We start from the raw sequence: 21,012 nt of genomic DNA on the forward strand, positions 1-21,012 counted from the left end.
TAAATGTTCGGTTAAGATTAGTGCAATATAACTTTTTACATCAATTATATATTACACCACAAAAAATAAATAAATTAAATCCAAGTTTATCTGATCAGTGTTTCCGATGTAACCAAGAAACTGGTACATTTTTACATTCTACATGGTCTTGTTCTAAAATTCAACCTTTTTGGACAAATTTAAGACTTTTATTGGAAGGATGAATTCTTGATGACGGATGCTGCTTCGCTGCAACAGCACTCCATGTAGTTGTGCTCAGTGGTGGGGAGGGCTTTACCCAGGATAGGACTGGCCTGTATCCACTACTGTTTTTGTAACACTTAATAAAATGACTATAAGGAGCAAGTTCTATGCCTCATTGGAAAATCACCAAGATTAAACACCTGGTTCAATCCTATCTTCCAGTGCTGTCTGTGTGGAGTTTGCATGTTCTCCCTGTGACTGTGTGGGATTCCCCAAGGGTGCTCTCGTTTTCTCCTACGTCCCAAAGATCTGTAGATTGGTGGGATACTTGTCCATCGGAAGTTGTCTGCTAGGGTGTGGGTGAGGAGATGGGAATGTGATAGAGAATAAATTGAGGGGGAAATGACGAGGGCGCATTGGATGGTGGAATTGCTCACCTGTTAGCTGGCATGGACCCAATGGGCCAAATGGCCTCCTTCCCTTTCATAATGCAAGTTATAATGTCCTGTACTTTACACTGTCCTGTATGGAGCATATATGTAGAGTTCTCACACAGATAACTTCATCCAGCTTCGATGGAATCAGCAGAATAACGGTTCAGCATGGTCTAGAAGCAACTGCTTCCATGCTGTAGTGCTCGAAGAAAGAAAGCTTCAGTAGAATGGACTCCATCAGACTCACCTTTAGCATGTCGTTCACAAACTTCAGGACTTGCATCCCACGCTTGTGATCACTGAAGCAAACACAGAAATAATCCCAGTAACCCTTCCGAGTGCCGAGTATGGATTTCTTCTCCTTCTGGTCATACTGCGGAGAGGGAGGTCAGGATAAATTCATCTTGAAATGGAGGACTGGGTGACCACCTCAGTGAATGAGGGAGGTGAGAGCACAGATATGTACATGTGACCACGTGACCATAAGATATAGGAGCAAATCAGGCTATTTGGCCCATCAAGTCTGTTCCACCATATCAAACCTCAGCTTAACTTCCGAAGAGTCACGTCTGTAGTTTATTGAAAGTAACAGCTTAACAAAGACAGGATGTTGAAGGAGGCAGATGATACCCTTGTCTTCATAGGTCTGGGTATAGAACTTAAAAGCTGTGACGTTACGTTGCAAATTTACAAAACACCAGTTAGATCCTAGATGAAATTATAGGATTATAGAAAGGATGTCGTTGTGTTGGAGAGAGTGTGGAGTAGATTCATTGGGATATTACCTGGATAGGAGCACCTCAGTTATAGGCAGAGATTGTATAGACTAGACTTGCTTACCCTACAGTGAAGGAGGCTGAGGGGAGACCTCATAGAGGTAGATAAAAATATATGAGACATAGATAAAGTAGATAATAAATAGAAAACATGTTTCATGAGGATAGCAACACACACAAAATGCTGGTGGAACGCAGCAGGCCAGGCAGCATCTATAGGAAGAAGTACAGTCGACGTTTCAGGCCTGATGAAGAGTCTCGGCCCGAAACGTCGACTCTACTTTTCCCTATAGATGCTGCCTGGCCTGCTGTGTTCCACCAGCATTTTGTGTGTCTTGCTTGAATTTCCAGCATCTGCAGATTTTCTCGTGTTTGCATTTTATGAGGATTGTTTGAGAGAGTTAGGGTTTTTCCCTTTGGAGTGAAGGAAGATGAGAGGTGACTTGATAGAGGTGTACAAGATGATAAGAGGCATACACAAAACAGATTGCTAGAGATGATGTCCCAGGGCAGAATTTCTAAAATGAGGAGACAGAATTTTAAGATGATTGGAGGAAAATACAGGGGGGGATGTCAAAGGTAGGAATTTTACATGGAGACTGGTGGGTGTGTGGAACGTGCGGTCAGGGTGGTGGTAGAGGCAGATACATTAGAGACATTTAAGAGACTCTTAGATAGGCACAAGGATGTAAGAATTATGTAGGAAGGATGATTAAATTGATCTTGGAATAGATTAAAAGGCTGGCACAACATCGTGGGCCAAAGGGCCTGTACTGTGCTGTAATGTTCTTTGTAGTCAGAATCTTTTTTCCAGGGTGGAGATATCAAAAACCAGAGGGCACACAGATTCAAGATGAAAAGCCTTCTGAAGGCCCTTATTATGAGGTTTCTTTGTTTTGTGGCTGCCTGTAAGGAGATGAATCTCAAGGTTGTAGACAGCATACGTACTTTGATAATAAATGTACTTTGAACTTTGAATTTGAAGGCTCTGTGTCTCTGACTGGACAATGTTAGAGATGGAAGAACAGGTGGACTGGCGGTAAAGATGAAGGCAGAGGTCGGCACAGGGATCGAGGCAGAGAGCCAGGGTAATCTCTCTTGCATCATTTACCAATGGGAGTGCCTACACACAGGGGTAAGTGTGGAACAGACTGAGCTTGAGGATTCCTACCTGCAACAGGTACTCCAGTTTCGTGCACAGCTTGTGGAGAGCAGGGACGCCGTCGGTGATGGGACATCCATCTCTGCCCTGGTGGTCACAGAGTTCCTGGATGGATGCTGGGGAACAGAAGAAGGTCAGTGACTGTGTGTGGCAATGGCGTGGAGGGTGTGGGATGCAGGCTTCAGAAATATTGTTCTTTAATGCAATCACATCTTAAATGATTTTATTTGTTTTACTTATTTAGAGACGCAGTGTGGAAGAGGCCCTTTTGGCCCAATGAGCCACATTGCCCAGAAACCCAATTATTTAACATTAGCCTAATCACAGGACAATTTACAATGACCAATTAACCTACAAACCGGTACATCTTTGGACTGTAACAGAAAACCAAAGTAGCTGGAGGAAACCCACATAGTTACGGGGAGAACATACAACTCCTTACAGATGGTGTCAGGAACTGAACTCCGAACTCTGATGAACTAAACTGCTGCACTCCCATGATGCACATACTTCCACATTCCCCCCCTCATTTACACACAGGAGGCAACTTATGGAATTCAATAAAACTGTGGACTGTGAGGCCTGGGGTTGATACTAAGGGTCAAAGCCTGAAGATTAAAGATCGAAGTTGGTGTCACCAGAAATCAAGGCCTGATGGCCGAGGGTTCTGAAAGTTGGAGGCCTGAAGTCTGCGAGACCAGGATCAAGGACTAGATGCTGGAGGCCCGGAGGCGGCTGCTCTTGAAGTTTAACCTCACCGCCAGAGTGTTCTGGAGGCAGCACCTCAAGAAGGTGGTATCCATCATTAAGGACCCCCACCATCCAGGACATGCCCTCTTCTCATTACAGGAGCCTGAAAACCCACACTTAACGGTTTAGGAACAGCATCTTCCCTTCTGCCATCAGATTTCTGAACCGTCCATGAATCCATGAACGGATTATGTTTGCTCTTTTTGTACTAATTTAATTTAATTGTGTGTGTATGTATATATATATATATATATTTAAAAAACCATATAACCATATAACAACTACAGCATGGAAACAGGCCATCTCGGCCCTTCTAGTCCATGCCGAACGCTTACTCTCACCCAGTCCTACTGACCCTCACTCAGCCCACAACCCTCCATTCCTTTCCTGTCCATATACCTATCCAATTTTAATTTAAATGACAATACTGAACCTGCCTCTACCACTTCTACTGGAAGCTCATTCCACACAGCTACCACTCTCTGAGTAAAGAAGTTCCCCCTCATTTTACCCCTAAACTTTTGCCCCTTAACTCTCAACTCGTGTCCTCTTGTTTGAATCTCCCCTACTCTCAATGGTAAAAGCCTATCCATGTCAACTCCATCTATCCCCCTCATAATTTTAAATACCTCTATCAAGTCCCCCCTCAACCTTCTACACTCCAAAGAATAAAGACCTAACTTGTTCAACCTTTCCCTGTTACTTAGGTGCTGAAACCCAGATAACATTCTAGTTAATCTCCTCTGTACTCTCTCTATTTTGTTGACATCTTTCCTATAATTCGGTGACCAGAACTGTACACAATACTCCAAATTTGGCCTTACCAATGCCTTGTACAATTTTAACATTACATCCCAACTCCTATACTCAGTGCTCTGATTTATAAAGGCCAACATACCAAAAGCTTTCTTCACCACCCTATCCACATGAGATTCCACCTTCAGGGAACTATGCACCATTATTCCTAGATCACTCTGTTCTACTACATTCTGCAATGCCCTACCGTTTACCACATATGTCCTATTTGGATTATTCCTACCAAAATGTAGCACCTCACACTTATCAGCATTAAACTCCATCTGCCATCGTTCAGCCCACTCTTCTAACTGGCCTAAATCTCTCTGCAAGCTTTGAAAATCTACATCATTATCCACAACGCCACCTACCTTAGTATCATCTGCATATTTACTAATCCAATTTACCACCCCATCATCCAGATCATTAATGTATATGACAAACAACATTGGACCCAGTACAGATCCCTGAGGCACACCACTAGTCACCGGCCTCCAACCTGACAAACAGTTATCCACCACTACGCTCTGGCATCTCCCACCCAGCCACTGTTGAATCCATTTTACTACAATATTAATACCTAACAATTGAACCTTCCTAACTAACCTTCCGTGCAGAACCTGTCAAAGGCCTTACTGAAGTCCATATAGACAACATCTACTGCTTTACCCTCATCAACTTTCCTCGTAACCGCTTCAAAAAATTCAATAAGATTTTTCAAACATGACCTTCCACGCACAAATCCATGTTGACTGTTCCTAATCAGACCTTGTCTATCCAGATAATTATATATACCATCTCTAAGAATACTTTCCATTAATTTACCCACCACTGACGTCAAACTGACTGGCCTATAATTGCTAGGTTTACTCTTAGAACCCTTTTTAAACAATGGAACCACATGAGCAATACGCCAATCCCCCGGCACCATCCCCGTTTCTAATGACATTTGAAATATTTCTGTCAAAGACCCTGCTATTTCTACACTAACTTCCCTCAAGGTCCTAGGGAATATCCTGTCAGGACCCGGAGATTTATCCACTTTTATATTCCTTAAAAGTGCCAGTACTTCCTCCTCTTTAATCGTCATGGTTTCCATAACTTCCCTACTTGTTTCCCTTACCTTACACAATTCAATATCCTTCTCCTTAGTGAATACTGAAGAAAAGAAATTGTTCAAAATCTCCCCCATCTCTTTCAGCTCCATGCATAGCTGTCCACTCTGATTCTCTAAGGGACCAATTTTATCCCTCACTATCCTTTTACTATTATTATAACTGGAGAAACCCTTTGGATTTATTTTCACCTTACTTGCCAAAGCAACCTCGTATCTTCTTGGAACACAGCAGGCCAGGCAGCATCTATAAGGAGAATGACTGTCGATGTTTCGGGCCGAGACCCTTCATCAGAACTAACTGAAAGGAGAGATACTAAGAGATTTGAAAGTAGTGGGGAGAGGGGGAAATGCGAAATGATAGGAGAAGACCGGAGGGGGTGGGATGAAACTAAGAGCTGGAAAGGTGATTGGCAAAAGTGATACAGAGCTGGAGAAGGGAAAGGATCATGGGATAGGAGGCCTCAGGAGAAAGAAAGGTGGGGGGAGCACCAGAGGGAGATGGAGATCAGGCAGAGTGATGGGCAGAGAGAGAGAAAAAAAAACAACTAAATATGTTAGGGATGGGGTAAGAAGGGGAGGAGGGGCATTAACGGAAATTAGAGAAGTCAATGTTCATGCCATCAGGTTGGAGGCTACCCAGCCGGTATATAAGGTGTTGTTCCTCCAACCTGAGTTTGGATTCATTTTGACAGTAGAGGAGGCCATCTCCCTCTAGTGCTCCCCCCCACCCTTTCTTTCTCCTGAGGCCTCCCGTCCCATGATCCTTTCCCTTCTTCAGCTCAGTATCACTTTCGCCAATCACCTTTCCAGCTCTTAGCTTCATTCCACCCCCACCGGTCTTCTCCTATCATTTCGCATATCCCCCTCCCCCCACTACTTTCAAATTTCTTAGTATCTGTCCTTTCATTTAGTCCTGATTAAGGGTCTCGGCCCAAAACGTCAACAGTGCTTCTCCTAATAGATGCTGCCTGGCCTACTGTGCTCCACCAGCATTTTGTGTGTGTTATTTGAATTTCCAGCATCTGCAGATTTCCTCGTGTTTGTTCGTATCTTCTTTTAGCTTTTCTAATTTCTTTCTTAAGATTCTTCTTAAATTCTTTATATTCCTCGAGCATCTCATTTGCTCCATGCTGCCTATATTTATTGTAGATATCTCTCTTTTTCCTAACTAAGTTTCCAATATCCCTTGAAAACCATGACTTTCTCAAACTTTTAACCTTTCCTTTCAACCTAACAGGAACATAAAGATTCTGTACCCTCAAAATTTCACCTTTAAATGACCTCTATTTCTCTATTACATCCTTCCCATAAAATAAATTGACCCAATCCACTCCTTCTAAATCCTTTCACATCTCCTCAAAGTTAGCCTTTCTCCAATCAAAAATCTCAACCCTTGGTCCAGTCCTATCCTTCTCCATGATTATATTGAAACTAATGGTATTGTGATCAGTGGACCCGAAGTACTCCCCAACACATACCTCTGTCACTTGACCTATTTCATTCCCTAACAGAAGATCCAACACTGCACCTTCTCTAGTTGGTACCTCTATGTATTGCTGCAAAAAACTATCCTGCACACATTTTATAAAACTCCAAACCATCCAGCCCTTTTACAGTATGGGCTTCCCAGTCTATGTGCGGAAAATTAAAATCTCCCACAATCACAACCCTGTGCTCACTACAAATATCTGATATCCCCTTACAAATTTGCTCCTCCCATTCTCGCTCCCCATCAGATGGTCTATAATACACTCCTATAAGTGTTACTACACCTTTCCCATTCCTCAATTCCACCCAAATAGTCTCCCTAGATGAGCCCTCTAGTCTATCCTGCCAGAACACCACTGTAATATTTTCTCTGACAAACAATGCAACACCTCCCCCTCTTGTCCCCCCAATTCTATCACACCTGAAGTAACGAAATCCAGTAATATTTATTTGCCAAACACACCCCTCCTGCAACCATGTTTCACTAATAGCTACAACATCATATTTCCAGGTATCAATCCATGCTCTAAGCTCGTCCACCTTTCTTACAATGCTCCTAGCATTAAAATAAATGCACTTGAGAAATTCTCCACCTCTTCCTCTCTGTTTATCTCTAACAGTACAAAGAACTTTACTGTCTTCTTTTTCTTCCTTCTCCCATACATCTGTTCTTACACTCTGGTTCCCCTCCCCCCTCATATCTAGTTTAAATCCACTGGAGCCTCTCTAGCAAACCTGCCTGCAAGAATATTTGTCCCCCTCCAGTTCAGATGTAAACCGTCCCGTCGGAACAGGTCCCACCTTCCCTGGAAAACTGCCCAATTATCTATAAATCTGAAGCCCTCCCTCCTGCACCATGTCTTCAGCCAAGTGTTGATCTGCACAATCTTACTATTTCTAAACCCACCTGCACGTGGCACTGGTAGAAATCCTGAGATTGCTATCCTGGATGTTCTGTCCTTTAACTTGGCACCTAGCTCCCTACACTCACCTTTCAGGATCTCCTCACTCTTCCTACCCACGTCATTGGTCCCTACATGGACGACGACATCCGGCTGCTCACCCTCCCTCTCGAGAATACTGAGAACTCGATCTGAGATATTGCAGACCCAGGCACCAGACCATCCGGGATTCTCGATCTCTTCCACAGAACCTCCTATCTGTCCCCCTAACTATCGAATCCCCTATCACTACTGCTCTCCTCTTTTCCCTCCTTCCCTTCTGAGCTGAGGGTCCAGTCTCAGTGCCAGAGATGCAACCACTGGAACTTGTCCCTGGTAGGTCGTCCCCACCAACAGTATCCAAAACGGTATACTTATTGTTGATGGGAACGGCCACAGGGGTGCTCTGCTCTTCCTGTCTATTCCCCTTCCCTCCCCTGACAGTCACCCAACTACCTGTCTCCTGACTTTTAGGGGTGACTATCTCCCTGAAGCTCCTGTCTATTTCTGCCTCTGCCTCCCGAATGATCCAAAGTTCATCCAGCTCCAGTTCCCTAACATGGTTTGTCAGGAGCTGCAGCTGGATGCACCTTTAGCAGGTGTAGTCATCAGGGACAGCTGTGCTCGCCCTGACTTCCCACATACTGCAACCGGAGCACTCAACTGCCCTAACTGCAGCCTCCATTACAGTAGACAATAGACAATAGGTGCAGAAGTAGACAATTCGGCCCTTTGAGCCTGCACCACCATTTTGAGATCATGGCTGATCATCCGGTTCCTGCCTTGTCCCCATATCCCTTGATTCCCCTATCCATAAGATACCTATCTAGCTCCTTCTTGAAACCATCCAGAGAATTGGCCTCCACTACCTTCCGAGGCAGTGCATTCCAGACCCCCACAACTCTCTGGGAGAAGAAGTTTTTCCTTAACTCTGTCCTAAATGACCTACCCCTTATTCTTAAACCATGCCCTCTGGTACTGGACTCTCCCAGCATCTGGAACATATTTCCTGCCTCTATCTTGTCCAATCCCTTAATAATCTTATATGTTTCAATCAGATCCCCTCTCAATCTCCTTAATTCCAGCGTGCACAAGCCCAGTCTCTCTAACCTCTCTGCGTAAGACAGTCCAGACATCCCAGGAATTAACCTTGTGAATCTACGCTGCACTTCCTCTACAGCCAGGATGTCCTTCCTTAACCCTGGAGACCAAAACTGCACAATACTCCAGGTGTGGTCTCACCAGGGCTCTGTACAAATGCAAGAGGATTTCCTTGCTCTTGCACTCAATTCCCTTTGTAATAAAGGCCAACATTCCATTAGCCTTCTTCACTGCCTGCTGCAGTGAAATCATGCTTGACTAATCTGTTGGAGTTTTTCGAGGATGTAACCAGGAAGTTAGACGGGGGAGATCCAGTGGTTGTAGTGTACCTCGATTTTCAGAAGGCATTTGATAAGGTCCCACATAGAAGATTGGTGGGTAAAATCAAAGCGCAGGGCATCGGGGGGAAGGCATTGACATGGATAGAAAACTGTTTGGCAGATAGAAAGCAAAGGGTAGCGGTGAATGGGTGTTTCTTGGAATGGCAGGTGGTGACTAGTGGGGTGCCACAGGGCTCGGTATTGGGACCACAGCTGTTTACCATTTACGTTAACGATTTGGATGAAGGCATAGAAAATAACATCAGCAAATTTGCTGATGATACTAAGCTGGGTGGCAGTGTGACATGTGATGAGGATGTTAGGAGAATTCAGGGTGACTTGGATAGGCTGGGTGAGTGGGCAGATACTTGGCAGATGGCGATTAATGTGAATAAGTGTGAGGTTATCCACTTTGGGAGTAAGAACAGGAAGGCAGATTATTATCTGAACGGTATAGAGTTGGGTAAGGGAGTAATACAAAGAGATCTCGGAGTCCTTGTTCATCAGTCACTGAAGGTGAATGAGCAAGTGCAGCAGGCAGTGAAGAAGGCTAACTTCTTCCAGAGAGTTCTTCTTCTTCTCCCAGAGAGTTGTAGGGGTCTGGAATGCACTGCCTCGGAAGGTAGTGGAGGCCAATTCGCTGGATGCTTTCAAGAAGGAGCTAGACAGGTATCTTATGGATAGGGGAATCAAGGGATATGGGGACAAGGCAGGAACCGGGTATTGATAGGAATTGATCAGCCATGATCTCAAAATGGTGGTGCAGGCTCGAAGGGCCGAATGGTCTACTTCTGCACCTATTGTCTATTGTCTATTGTCGATTCACCTTCAGTAACTGATGAACAAGGACTCCTAGATCTCTTTGTATTTCTCCCTTACCTAACTCTACACCGTTCAGATAATAATCTGCCTTCCTGTTCTTACTCCCAAAGTGGATAACCTCACACTTATTCACATTAAACGTCATCTGCCAAGTATCTGCCCACTCACCCAGCCTATCCAAGTCACCCTGAATTCTCCTAACATCCTCATCACATGTCACACTGCCACCCAGCTTAGTATCATCAGCAAATTTGCTGATGTTATTCTCAATGCCTTCATCTAAATCATTGACGTAAATCGTAAACAGCTGTGGTCCCAATACCGAGCCCTGTGGCACCCTACTAGTCACCACCTGCCATTCTGAGAAACACCCATTCACTGCTACCCTTTGCTTTCTATCTGCCAACCAGTTTTCTATCCATGTCAATGTCTTCCCCCCGATGCCCTGAACTTTGATTTTACCCACCAATCTCCTATGTGGGACCTTATCAAATGCCTTCTGAAAATCGAGGTACACTACATCCACTGGATCTCCCTAATCTAATCAGATTAATTAAAGGAGCTTACCCGGCCTTACCTCACCTAGAGTGAAGCTCGTACTCAGCCTCTGCTCGCTATTTAAATTCTCCCGCTGCCTCACTTTCATGCGCTTGCGCAGTTGTGCCCTGTTCAAACCTCGCCTCTGCCTGTTCTCGCTGAAGCCTGATTGAGCCAAAGCCGACCCACTCTGCCTCAGTCCACTCCGACAATGGCCGCTGTATATGGCGGTCTTTCTTTTTAAACCTTTGGCGCGCTATGTCACGCGCCTGCGCAGTCTAGCCTCTTTGCCCCGATCAGTTAAAAAAAAAACAGCTTCTCTCCGAGCTTCTTTTACCTCTTCCCTCTCCGCCTCTTGCTGCGATTTAAATACATTTATATATATTTCTATTTGTGAGTTGTAGTATATTTAATGTCTCGTACTGTAGAGCTGCCATTAAACAACAAATTTCACCGCGTATGTCAGTGATATTAAAGCTGATTTGGATTCTGTCTGTGTGTGTGAGGGGGTGGGTTGCTGTTGTTGCTCTGTTGAACACTGTCGACCTGCTGCGTTGGTGCTGGAAGGTGTGGTGATGCTTGTGGGCTGCCCCCACCACACCCTTAGGTGGTGTCGGTTGTTTCGCTGTGTGTTTCGATGTACGTGTGATAAATGAATCTGATTTAGGTTGACTCACCATACAGGTCCCTGATCACCGGTAGCAGCTGAGCATCAGGTTGGGCTGCCATTGTTGCAGGGCCTGGCCTCACCTGCAAGCAGATGTGTCTGTTAGTGACCAGGCTGCCGGGAATACAAACAGGGCCAGGCCATCCACAGGAGGGAGGCCATTCAGCCCCTCATATCCATAGCGGCTTCCAGTAGATCTATCTCACCATTCCCTACCCCTGCAACATATACTTCCTACAGGAAAGATAGCAATAAGATTGAAAGAGCTCAGAGAAAATTTACGAGGATGGTGCCCTGACTTGAGGACCTGAGTTATCACCTGCCAGCTTGTACTCCTTCCCCTCCCCTACCTTGTTATTCTGGCCTCTTCCTCCTTCCTTTCCAGTCCTGGTGACCAGTCTTGGTCAATATGTCAACACTTTATTCCTCTCCACAGATGCTGCCTGGCCTACTAATTTCCTCCAGCATTTAGAGTGTGTTATTTTGGATTTCCAGCATCTGCAGAATCTCTTGTGTTGGGGCTTTGTTCTCTGGAGTGTGGCGGATGAGGGAAGATTTGAGGGAGGTCTACGAAATTATGATGGGTATAGATGGGGTATGTGCAAGGGCAGCCTCTTTCCACTGAGTTTTGGTGAGACAAGAACCATAGGTTGAGGGTGAAAGTTGAGCATGAGGGAGAATTTCTATACTCAGAGGGTGGTGAGAGGGTGGAACAAACTGCCAGAGGAAGTGGTGAATTTGGTTTCAATTTTAACATTTAAGAGAAATATAGATACTTACATGTACGGGAGGGGTATGGAGGGCTATGGACCAGGTGCAGGTCAATGGGACTGGGGAGAATAACAGTTTGGCATAGGCTAGGTGAGCCACAGTGTCTGTTTCAGTGTTGTAGGTTTTTATTCTATCCCCTCTCGCCTCCGCCCCAACACTCCCCCTCCCACAGATTCTACCCCTCACCCACATACTAGGGGCAACTTACAGCCACTAATTAATGACTGGCCCTGCAAGTTGTTGGGAGGTGGGAAGAGACCAGAGTCCTTGTGGGAGCATGCAAACTCCATACAGACAGTGGTGGAGGTTGGGATCGAACCCAGATATCTGCAGGTGGGAAGTAGAGGCATTGTCCCATGATGAAAAAAAATAAAAAATGATGAAAATCTGAATAAAAACAGGAAATCATACAAATACTCAGCAGGTCAGTCAGCATCTGGGGAAGGAGAATCAGTTAATGTTGCAGGACTTCATTTGACGTTAACCAATGAATGCACATCATCGTCAAGCAACTGCATCATCAGCCCAACACCTAAAGCCTTAAAGTCAAACAGCTTGGAAATTGGCCCTTCAACCCAACTCATTTATGCCAATTGTACTGGCCAGCGAGTTAGTCCATCTGCCCATGTTTGACCCATAGCCTTCTAAATTTCTCCATCAACGTACTTATGATGCCTTTCCTAATGTGCCAGATCATTCCAAGTACCTTTGCGTGAAGAAGCTCCCTCTGGTGTCCCTTTTAAATCTCTCACTTCTGATTTTAAACATGTGCCCTCTTGTTTTTAATACCCCCTCCCTGAGAAAAAAGTCTATGAGCACTCACCCTATCTACCTCCTCCCTGATCTTACCAATGCACTGCAGCAAGCATCTTATTTGGGTGTGTTACGGCTTGGTACGGCAGCTGCTCTGCCCGTGACCATAAGAAACGTCAGAGTGATGTGAGCACATTTTTCACCACGCTTAATACACACAAAATGCTGGAGGAACCCTGCAAATCAGGCAGCATCTACGGGGGGGAATAAACAGTCGATGTTTCGGTCAGAGATCTTTCATCGAGATTTCCAGCGTCTGCAGAATCTCTGTGTTTTTATCAACCTTTGTGTGCAGAAGCTGTCACTGATGTTCCTTTTAAATCTCTCGCCTCTGAACTTTAAGCGATGCTCTCTGGCTTTTAGCCACCCCGCCCTGGGAGAAAAGATTGTGTAGGTTACGTGCCTTCACCCTGTCTATGCACTTTTATACCCTGATCTCTATCAAGTCACCTCTTTCATTCCAGGGAATAAAGTCTTAGTTTACACAATCTCTCCTTATAACTCAGGTCCCCAGATCTTGGCAACATCCTGGCAAATCTTCACTGTAAACAAGGTGCTGGAAATCCGAGCAACACACACAAAATTCTGGAGGAACTCAGCAGGCCAGGCAGCATCTATAGAAAAAAGTACAGTCGATATTTCAAAATCTTTTCTGCACTATTTCTAGTTTAATACCATCTTCCCTAAAACGTGGTGCCCATGAGTGTACATAATACTCCAAGAGTAGACTCATTAATGTCTTACATAACTGCAACATGACATCCCATCTTCTGAACTCAATACTCTTTTCTCAGTTTCACATTCTCACCAAAATGTCTTTCCTCATCTTCACTGAATGTCTGCAGGGTGTAAAGCTGATCTACTGGACAAAATAGAAACTGTTCAGCCTATGGCACCTGATCCAATGACACAAACCCCACTGACCCTTGGGATCCGTGTCCCACCACCACTCATTTTGGGTAGGAACATTGGGGGCTGGATAGAGAACCTGATGTCTGTGATTGGGAGATCGCAGAGGAGATGGAAGTGGGATACCACCTTCAACCCTTCACATCATCCCTGCCCTGTTGTGAAAGAGCCTGCATTTGTCATTACTGCACCTATGGAACCAGAGTGGGACCAAGATCACCATACAACCCTCAGGCTCCTGAACCAGTGTGGATAACTTCACTCACCACAATGAGCCTTGGGTCCCACACCAACAGGTTCAGGAACAGTTTTACTCTACAACCCTCAGGCTCCTGAACCAGTGTGGATAACTTCACTCACCACAATGAGCCTTGGGTCCCACACCAACAGGTTCAGGAACAGTTTTACTCTACAACCATCAGGCTCCTGAACCAGTGTGGATAACTTCACTCACCACAATGAGCATTGGGTCCCACAGCACCAGGTTCAGGGACAGTTATTACCCTACAACCCTCAGGCTCCTGAACCAGTGTGGATAACTTCACTCACCACAACACTGAACTGATTCTACAATCTATACACTCACTTTGAAGGACTCTAAAACTGATGTTCTCAGTATTATTTGTCTGTTTGTTAATTTATTTTTATTTATCTGTCTACATGTTTTTTTTGCCTTTTGCACATTGGGTGTTTGTCAGTCTTTTTTAGTGTGTAGTACTTCTCTGATTGTATGGAAGCTCTTTGTTCTACTGGGAATTCCTACAGGAAAATGAATCTCAGGGCAGTAAATGGAAACAAATACAGTGCCTATAAAAAGAACTCCCCCCCCCCCCCCGGAAGTTTTCATGTTCTATTGTTTTACAACATTGAACCACAATAGATTTAATTTGGCTTTTTAGACACTGATCAACAGAAAACAAACTCGTGTCAAAGTGAAAACAGAAAACAAAGTGATCGAAATTAATTACAAATATAAAACACAAAATAATTGATTGCATAAATATTCACCCCCTTTAATATGACCCACCAAATCATCACTGGTGCAGCCAATTGGTTTTAGAAGTCACATAATTAGTTAAATGGAGATCACCGTGCGCAGTCAAGGTGTTTCAATTGATTGCAGTAAAAATACACCGGTATCTGGAACGTCCAACTGCTGGTTAGTCAGTATCCTGGCAAGAAATACACCATAAAGACAGAGGAACACTCCATGCAACTCTGTGAAAGGGTTACTGAAAAGCACAAGTCAGGAGATGGATACAAGAAAATTTTCAAGACACTGAATATCCCTAGGAGTACAGTTAAGTCAGTCAGCAAGAAATGGAAAGGATATGGCACAGCTGTAGATCTGCCTAGAGCAGGCCATCCTCAAAAACTGAGTGACCGTGCAAGAAGGGGACTCGAGGGGGAGGCCACCAAGAGCCAACTCTGGAGGAGTTACAAGCTTCAGCGGCTGAGATGGGAGAGACTGCTCATACAACAACTGTTGCCCGGGTGCTTCACCAGTCACAGCTTTATGGGAGGGTGGCAAAGAGAAAGCCACTGTTGGAATAAAGTCACATGAAATCTCAGCTAGAGTTTGCCAGAAGGCACGTGGGAGACTCTGAAGTCAGCTGGAAGAAGGTCTGATGAAACCAAAATTGAGCTTTTTGATCATGAGACTAAACATTATGTTTGGCATAAGCCAAACACCGCACATCATCAAAAAAAACACCATCCCTACCATGAAACATGGTGGTGGCTGCATCACGCTGTGGGGCTGCTTCACTGCAACAGGCTCTGGAAGGCTTGTGAAGGTAGAGGGTAAAATGAATGCAGCAAAATACAGGGAAATCCTGGAGGAAAACCTGATGCAGTCTGCAAGAGAACTGCGACTTGGGAGAAGACCTGTTTTCCAGCAAGACAGTAACCCCAAGCACAAAGCCAAAGCTACACAGGAATGGCTTAAAAACAACAAAATTAATGACCTGCAGTGGCCACATCAGAGTCCAGACGTCAATCCAATTGAGAATTTGTGTCTGGACTTGAAAAGGGCTGTTCACTCATGATCCCTATTCAATCTGACAGAGCTTGTGTAGTTTTGCAAAGAAGAATGGGGAAAATTTGCAATGTGCAAAGCTGGTGGAGACCTATCCACACAAACTTGAGGCTGTAACTGCTAACAAAGGTGCACCTACTAAATACTAACTTGAAAGGGGTGAGTAATTATGCAATCAATTATTTTGTGTTTTATATTTGTAATTAATTTAGCTCACTTTATAGCAATCTGATTTTACTTTGATGCGAAAGAGTCCTTTCCTTTGATCAATGTCAAAAAACCCAAATTAAATATACTGTAGTTCAATGTTGTAAAACAATAAAACATGAAAACTTCTAAGAGAAGTGAATATGTTTTATAGGCACTGTACATACTTTGATAATACATAAATCTACTTTGAACTTTGAAATTTGAACCCTTGATGTTACGGGAATGCCTGGGAAGAGGATTAAGGTTTAAATAAACAAGCTGCACAGGTTCCACGTGGCATCATATTTCCCTGCGTTCTTCAGGTGTGGGGTGAGGAACACATATACGCAGACACGATAGCAACTTTGTCCCTGGGTCAAAGTGGAAAACTCCTCTCTTAAATAGGACAAGGGATCTTTTGTGTCAATCTCCAAGGGCAGATAGGTGTTTGGCTAAACAGCTTATGGAATGCTTGATTCCTACAACAGCACTTATTTCATAACCACCTTGCGCTCACTGGGAATCTGCAGACTTAATCCTGAACCTTGTTTTTGTATGCATGCTTTATTCTATCTCTCCCGCCCTCCCTTTCAACCGTCCCAGAACGTGAGGCGGTTCAGACACCTGGAATCTGAGCACGTGAGACCCTGCAGATGCTGGAAATCTTGAGCAACACACACACAAAATGCTGGAGGAACTCAGCCAGTCAGGCGGCATCGAAATTTTGGACTAACACCCTTCTTCACGACTGAGGCAGTGCACCGGGGGCAAACAGAAACTGCTAAAGTCTGTTGTTTTCAGCTGGCTAATCTGACAGGCAGTAGTCTCCTCATCTCTCTCACTCAGCACAAACCCTGATGCATTCAGAAACAAGCCTGGTATGAGGTTTAGTTGAGGGAATGAAGAGGAACAGAAACTGCTTGGGCATGAAGGGGTTAGACTGGAATGGGAAGTGCAAAGTCAGGTAGTGTAAGGTGCATGACATTTAACACATTAATTGACAAGGCCAGCCTGCTCAGGGTTCAATTCCCATCACTGATGGTAAGGAGTTTGCACGTTCTCCCCGTGACTGCACGGGATTCCTCTAGGAGCTCTGTTTCCTCCCTCATTCCAACACAGGACAGAGTTAGTCTTTGTTGACCCAGAAGTGTGGTGACAGTTTGGGCTGCCCCCCAGCATATGTTGGTCGTTTTTTTACATCTAAAAGTTTACTCCAAAACAGTACAAAACGCTGTATGAACTTAAGTTTCTCCATTACTACAGTTGAAGTTAAAATACAAATTTGATTATCAATTATAGACTCAATTCCATGAGGGCCCACTGTTCCCAAAACTTCCCCATTGTACACAGGACTACCACGTGCTCCCTCTCCAAGGGCATCCATGCACATACATAACCCCAAAGGAAGGGCATGCATTTGGGTTGGGCAGAGCCCTCGTCTGCCCACCACCTAGACCTGCAAATGGCCAGTTTGGACATGCCCAGGAGCAGACCGACCAGGAGAACTCCTGACGCAAACATCGCACTTCACTGTAGGTTCTGATGTTTCAATCCACATGTGACACATAAGGTCAAAGATCCAGTAAAAACACTGAGGTTTCCAGCAGATAATATCTGCAGTACGCTCGCCTCACTGCAGTCTGCTGAGGCATTGCCCTGCTGTCAGAATTGCATCGATTGTAAAGCTGGACACGGCCGGTGGTGGTGCAGGGGACGCTGTCAGAGAGAGAGCATTAGGGCACAGGCCGGTGACAACTCTGACCGCCAGGGGAGGTGAAGACTGGAGGATGGGGCTTGGCTGGGTAAACACTGGAATTGATTCAAAGTAAATTTATTTTCAAAGTACATATATGTTGCCATATACTATTCTGAAATTGATTTTCTTGCAGACATCTACAGGAAAAGTAAAGAATTACAATAGGATTTCTGAGCAACCATACAGAAACAAAGACTGACAAACAAGCAACGTATAAATAAAAAGAAAATAGTATTGAGAACGTGAGGCGTAGTGTCCTTGAAAAGCAAGTCTGTAGGTTGTGGAATCAGTTCACAGTTGTGGTGAATGAAATTGTCCACCCCAGTTCAGGAGCTTGATGGTCGAAGGGTAATAACTGTTCCAAAACCTGGTGGTGTGGGACCTGAGGCTCCTGTACCTCCTGCCTGATGGAGAGAGTATAGCCCGGACGGTGGTGGTGGGAGAGTGGTTGATGGTGGATGCTGCTCTCTCGTGGCAGCGCTCTGTGTAAATGTGCTGAGGAGGGCTTTGTCCGAGATGGACTGGGCTGTATCCGTCACTTCCTGTAGATTTTTCCGATCCTGGGCATTGGTGAGGTAAACAGATCGGATACCCTCTACGATGTAAGTTTGTCAAAGTTTTTGGTGTCATGCTGAAACTACATATGCAGTGCCACTGCTGTAATTCTACGACACAACACTTACGTGCTGGTCCCAGGACAGAACATCTGATATAACACCAAGGATTTTAAGTTACTGAACCTCTGCACCTCTGACCCCTGATTAGGACTGGCTCATGGTCCTCAGATTTCTTCCTCTTGAAGGCAATAATCAGCCCATTGTTTTGCTGATGTTGAGTGAGAGGTTGTTGGTGCGACACCATTCAATCAGATTTTCAATCTCCCTCAGAACAAGGATAATAAACAGAATCAGGACAGTAATTGTGGGCCGAAGGGCCTGTATTGTGCTCTAGGTTTTCTAAATAATAAATCTAACAAGGATTTCCGGAGAAATCTGTTGAGTGGAGACGTTGGAACATGATCCCTCGGGGAGTGATGGACGGTGTTGCTCTAGAAGGGAAGATGGCTAAAATCAGACAATTCAGCCCTTTGACCCTGCTCTATCATCACTTTGATCATGTCTGATATTCTGTCTCAATATCATATTTCTAGTTTCTCCCTCAGCCCGTTTATATGCAGAATTGTGGACACAGTGCAGCACATCACAGGAACCAGTCTCCCCTCCACAGGTTCTGTCTACACTCCTCACTGCCTCAGTAATGCCGCCAACATAATCTACCCACGCTGGACAATTTCTCTTCTCCCCTCTCTCATCAGACAGGGTACAAAAGCCTGAAAGCACATATCACCAGGTTCAAGAACAGCTTCCCCCCTGCTGTTATAAGACTATTGACCAGTTACATAGAACGCAGAGCATAGAACATTACAGCACAGTACAGGCCATTCGGCCCACAATGTAGTGCCACCCTTTTAACCTACTATAAGATCAATCTAACCTTTTCCACTCTTGACCTCAAAATCTAACCTCTCATGGCCTTGCACCTTATGATCTATCTACACCACACTTTCTCTGCAGCTGTTACACTTTAATCTGCATTCTGTTATCGTTTTACCTTGATCTATCTCAATGCACTGTGTAATGATCTGATCTGTATGGACAGTATGCAAGACAAGGCTGTCACGGCATCTTGGGAAATGTGACGATATTAAACCAATACCAATTCCAGTTTATTCCTGGTTGGATTCCTGTCTGTGAAGCTATGAGTCCATTTGAGGCTGGAGGCCAAGGATGGCCTGTAGTGGGGTTGGAGGACTGTGTATGTTCATGGGAGGAATGGGCTTTGTTTTGCTGTTGTTGCCTTGTTGCTTGTCATCTCTGTTCTGTTGAGCTCTGTGTTGTTCACCCAGCGCTGTGGGCATGCTGCTTTGGTGCCAGAACGTGTGGGGTCCTGTGAGTCCGGGGCCAAGGACTGGGGGTTGGAGGTCTGCAGACAGTCCGTCCTGAGGTTGGGGGTCTGTTTGTGTGTGTGACGGAGGGGTGTGAAAGGAGCTTGTTGTGTTGTTTTTGCTTGTGTAGTTCTGCTGAACATGGTAGGCATGCTTTGTTGATGCCGGGTTGTGTGCTGGGTTGTCCCAAGCACATCCTTCAGTTGTATTGGTTGTTAATGTAAATGATGCATCATGTTTATGTTCACTGAGGTCGTCTGAGGTGGGCGATCAATGTCTCACTGGTCGCCTCACTGCAGGAAGGAAGTGGAAGCCATAGAAAGGGTGCAGAGATTTACAAGGATGTTGCCTGGATTGGGGTGCATGCCTTATGAGAATAGGTTGAGTGAACTTGGCCCTTTCTCCTTGGAGTGACTGAGGATGAGAGGTGACCTGATAGAGGTGTACAATATGATAAGAGGCATTGATCGTGTGGATAGTCAGAGGCTTTTCCCCAGGGCTGTAATGGCTATCACAAGAGGGCACAGTTTTAAGGTGCTTGGATGAAGGTACAGAGGAGATGTCAGGGGTAAGTTTTTTCACACAGTGGTGAGTGCGTGGAATGGGCTGCTGCCGATGGCGGTAGTGGAGGCAGCAACGACAGGGTCTTTTCAGAGACTCCTGGATGGCTACATGGAGCTTAGAAGAATGGAGGGCTATGGGTAAGGCCTAGGTAGTTCTAAGGTAGGGACATGTTCGGCACAGCTTTGTGGGCCGAAGGGCCTGTATTGTGCTGTATGTTTCTATGTTTCCATGTCTTGACCATGATTGTTCTTGGCAAATTTTTCAATACTATTCAGAGATTATCTGCCTGGTGTCAGTGGTCCCATAATCAGCCAGGACTTGTGATATGCACCAGCTACTCATATGACCATCCTTCACCTGCTCCCTTGACCTCAGGTGACCCTGGGGTTTAGACTCTCAGATTCACCGGAATGTGGAGAGCTGGCGTGGCCCCTTTAAAGATTCACACCCACCCCGCTAATTGGTGGCCATATTTTGGTGTCAGGATTTCAATGTTTTAAAAAGCACGTGAACTCAGGTTTGGTGCTCAGTCATCAGTACAACTTTAGTTCAGTCTGCGATTCCATTTTTGTACTTCTGTCTTGTTTGGATTCTGACCTAGCATCCAGTCAAGAACCCTGTTCTCGTCTCAGTCTCGAAATTGTGCCTTGGATTCGATTCCACCACTTGGGTCTTTACCCTCCTCACCTGGGGCTCTCGCCACAGTATGATTGAGCCTAACATGGACCCAGTGGACTATCAGAGCCTCTTGACAGCTGTGGCCAGACACAGCAAAGAAATTCCAAGACAGAGCCTGGAAATACTCCACATGCAGGTGGCCATGTGCCAGCTGTCGCAAGGAGCAAGCTCGAGTCCATCGGGAGAGCTTGTGGGTTGCTCTGTGGAGTCAGACCTTCCCCTGACCCCAGAGGAGTTCAGCAGTGTCCCGGAGTCT

At 45.1% G+C, this 21,012-nt stretch overlaps 1 protein-coding gene across 2 annotated transcripts in view; it reads right to left on the reverse strand.

Annotated features, from left to right (window-relative positions):
* Positions 1–21,012, reverse strand: part of LOC140728107 (uncharacterized) — a 72,348-nt gene that overhangs the window by 42,832 nt on the left and 8,504 nt on the right. For both annotated transcript variants that reach the window (XM_073046306.1, XM_073046305.1), the window contains exons 2-4: positions 11,104–11,176; positions 2,565–2,671; positions 865–990 (exon numbers count right to left, since the gene is read on the reverse strand). In XM_073046306.1, the coding sequence (XP_072902407.1) occupies positions 865–990; positions 2,565–2,671; positions 11,104–11,155 (285 nt within the window). In that variant the 5' untranslated portion in view covers positions 11,156–11,176. The remainder of the gene's footprint in view (positions 1–864; positions 991–2,564; positions 2,672–11,103; positions 11,177–21,012) is intronic.

Source organism: Hemitrygon akajei, chromosome 5 (genome assembly GCF_048418815.1).
Source record: "Hemitrygon akajei chromosome 5, sHemAka1.3, whole genome shotgun sequence".
NCBI lineage: Eukaryota > Metazoa > Chordata > Chondrichthyes > Myliobatiformes > Dasyatidae > Hemitrygon > Hemitrygon akajei.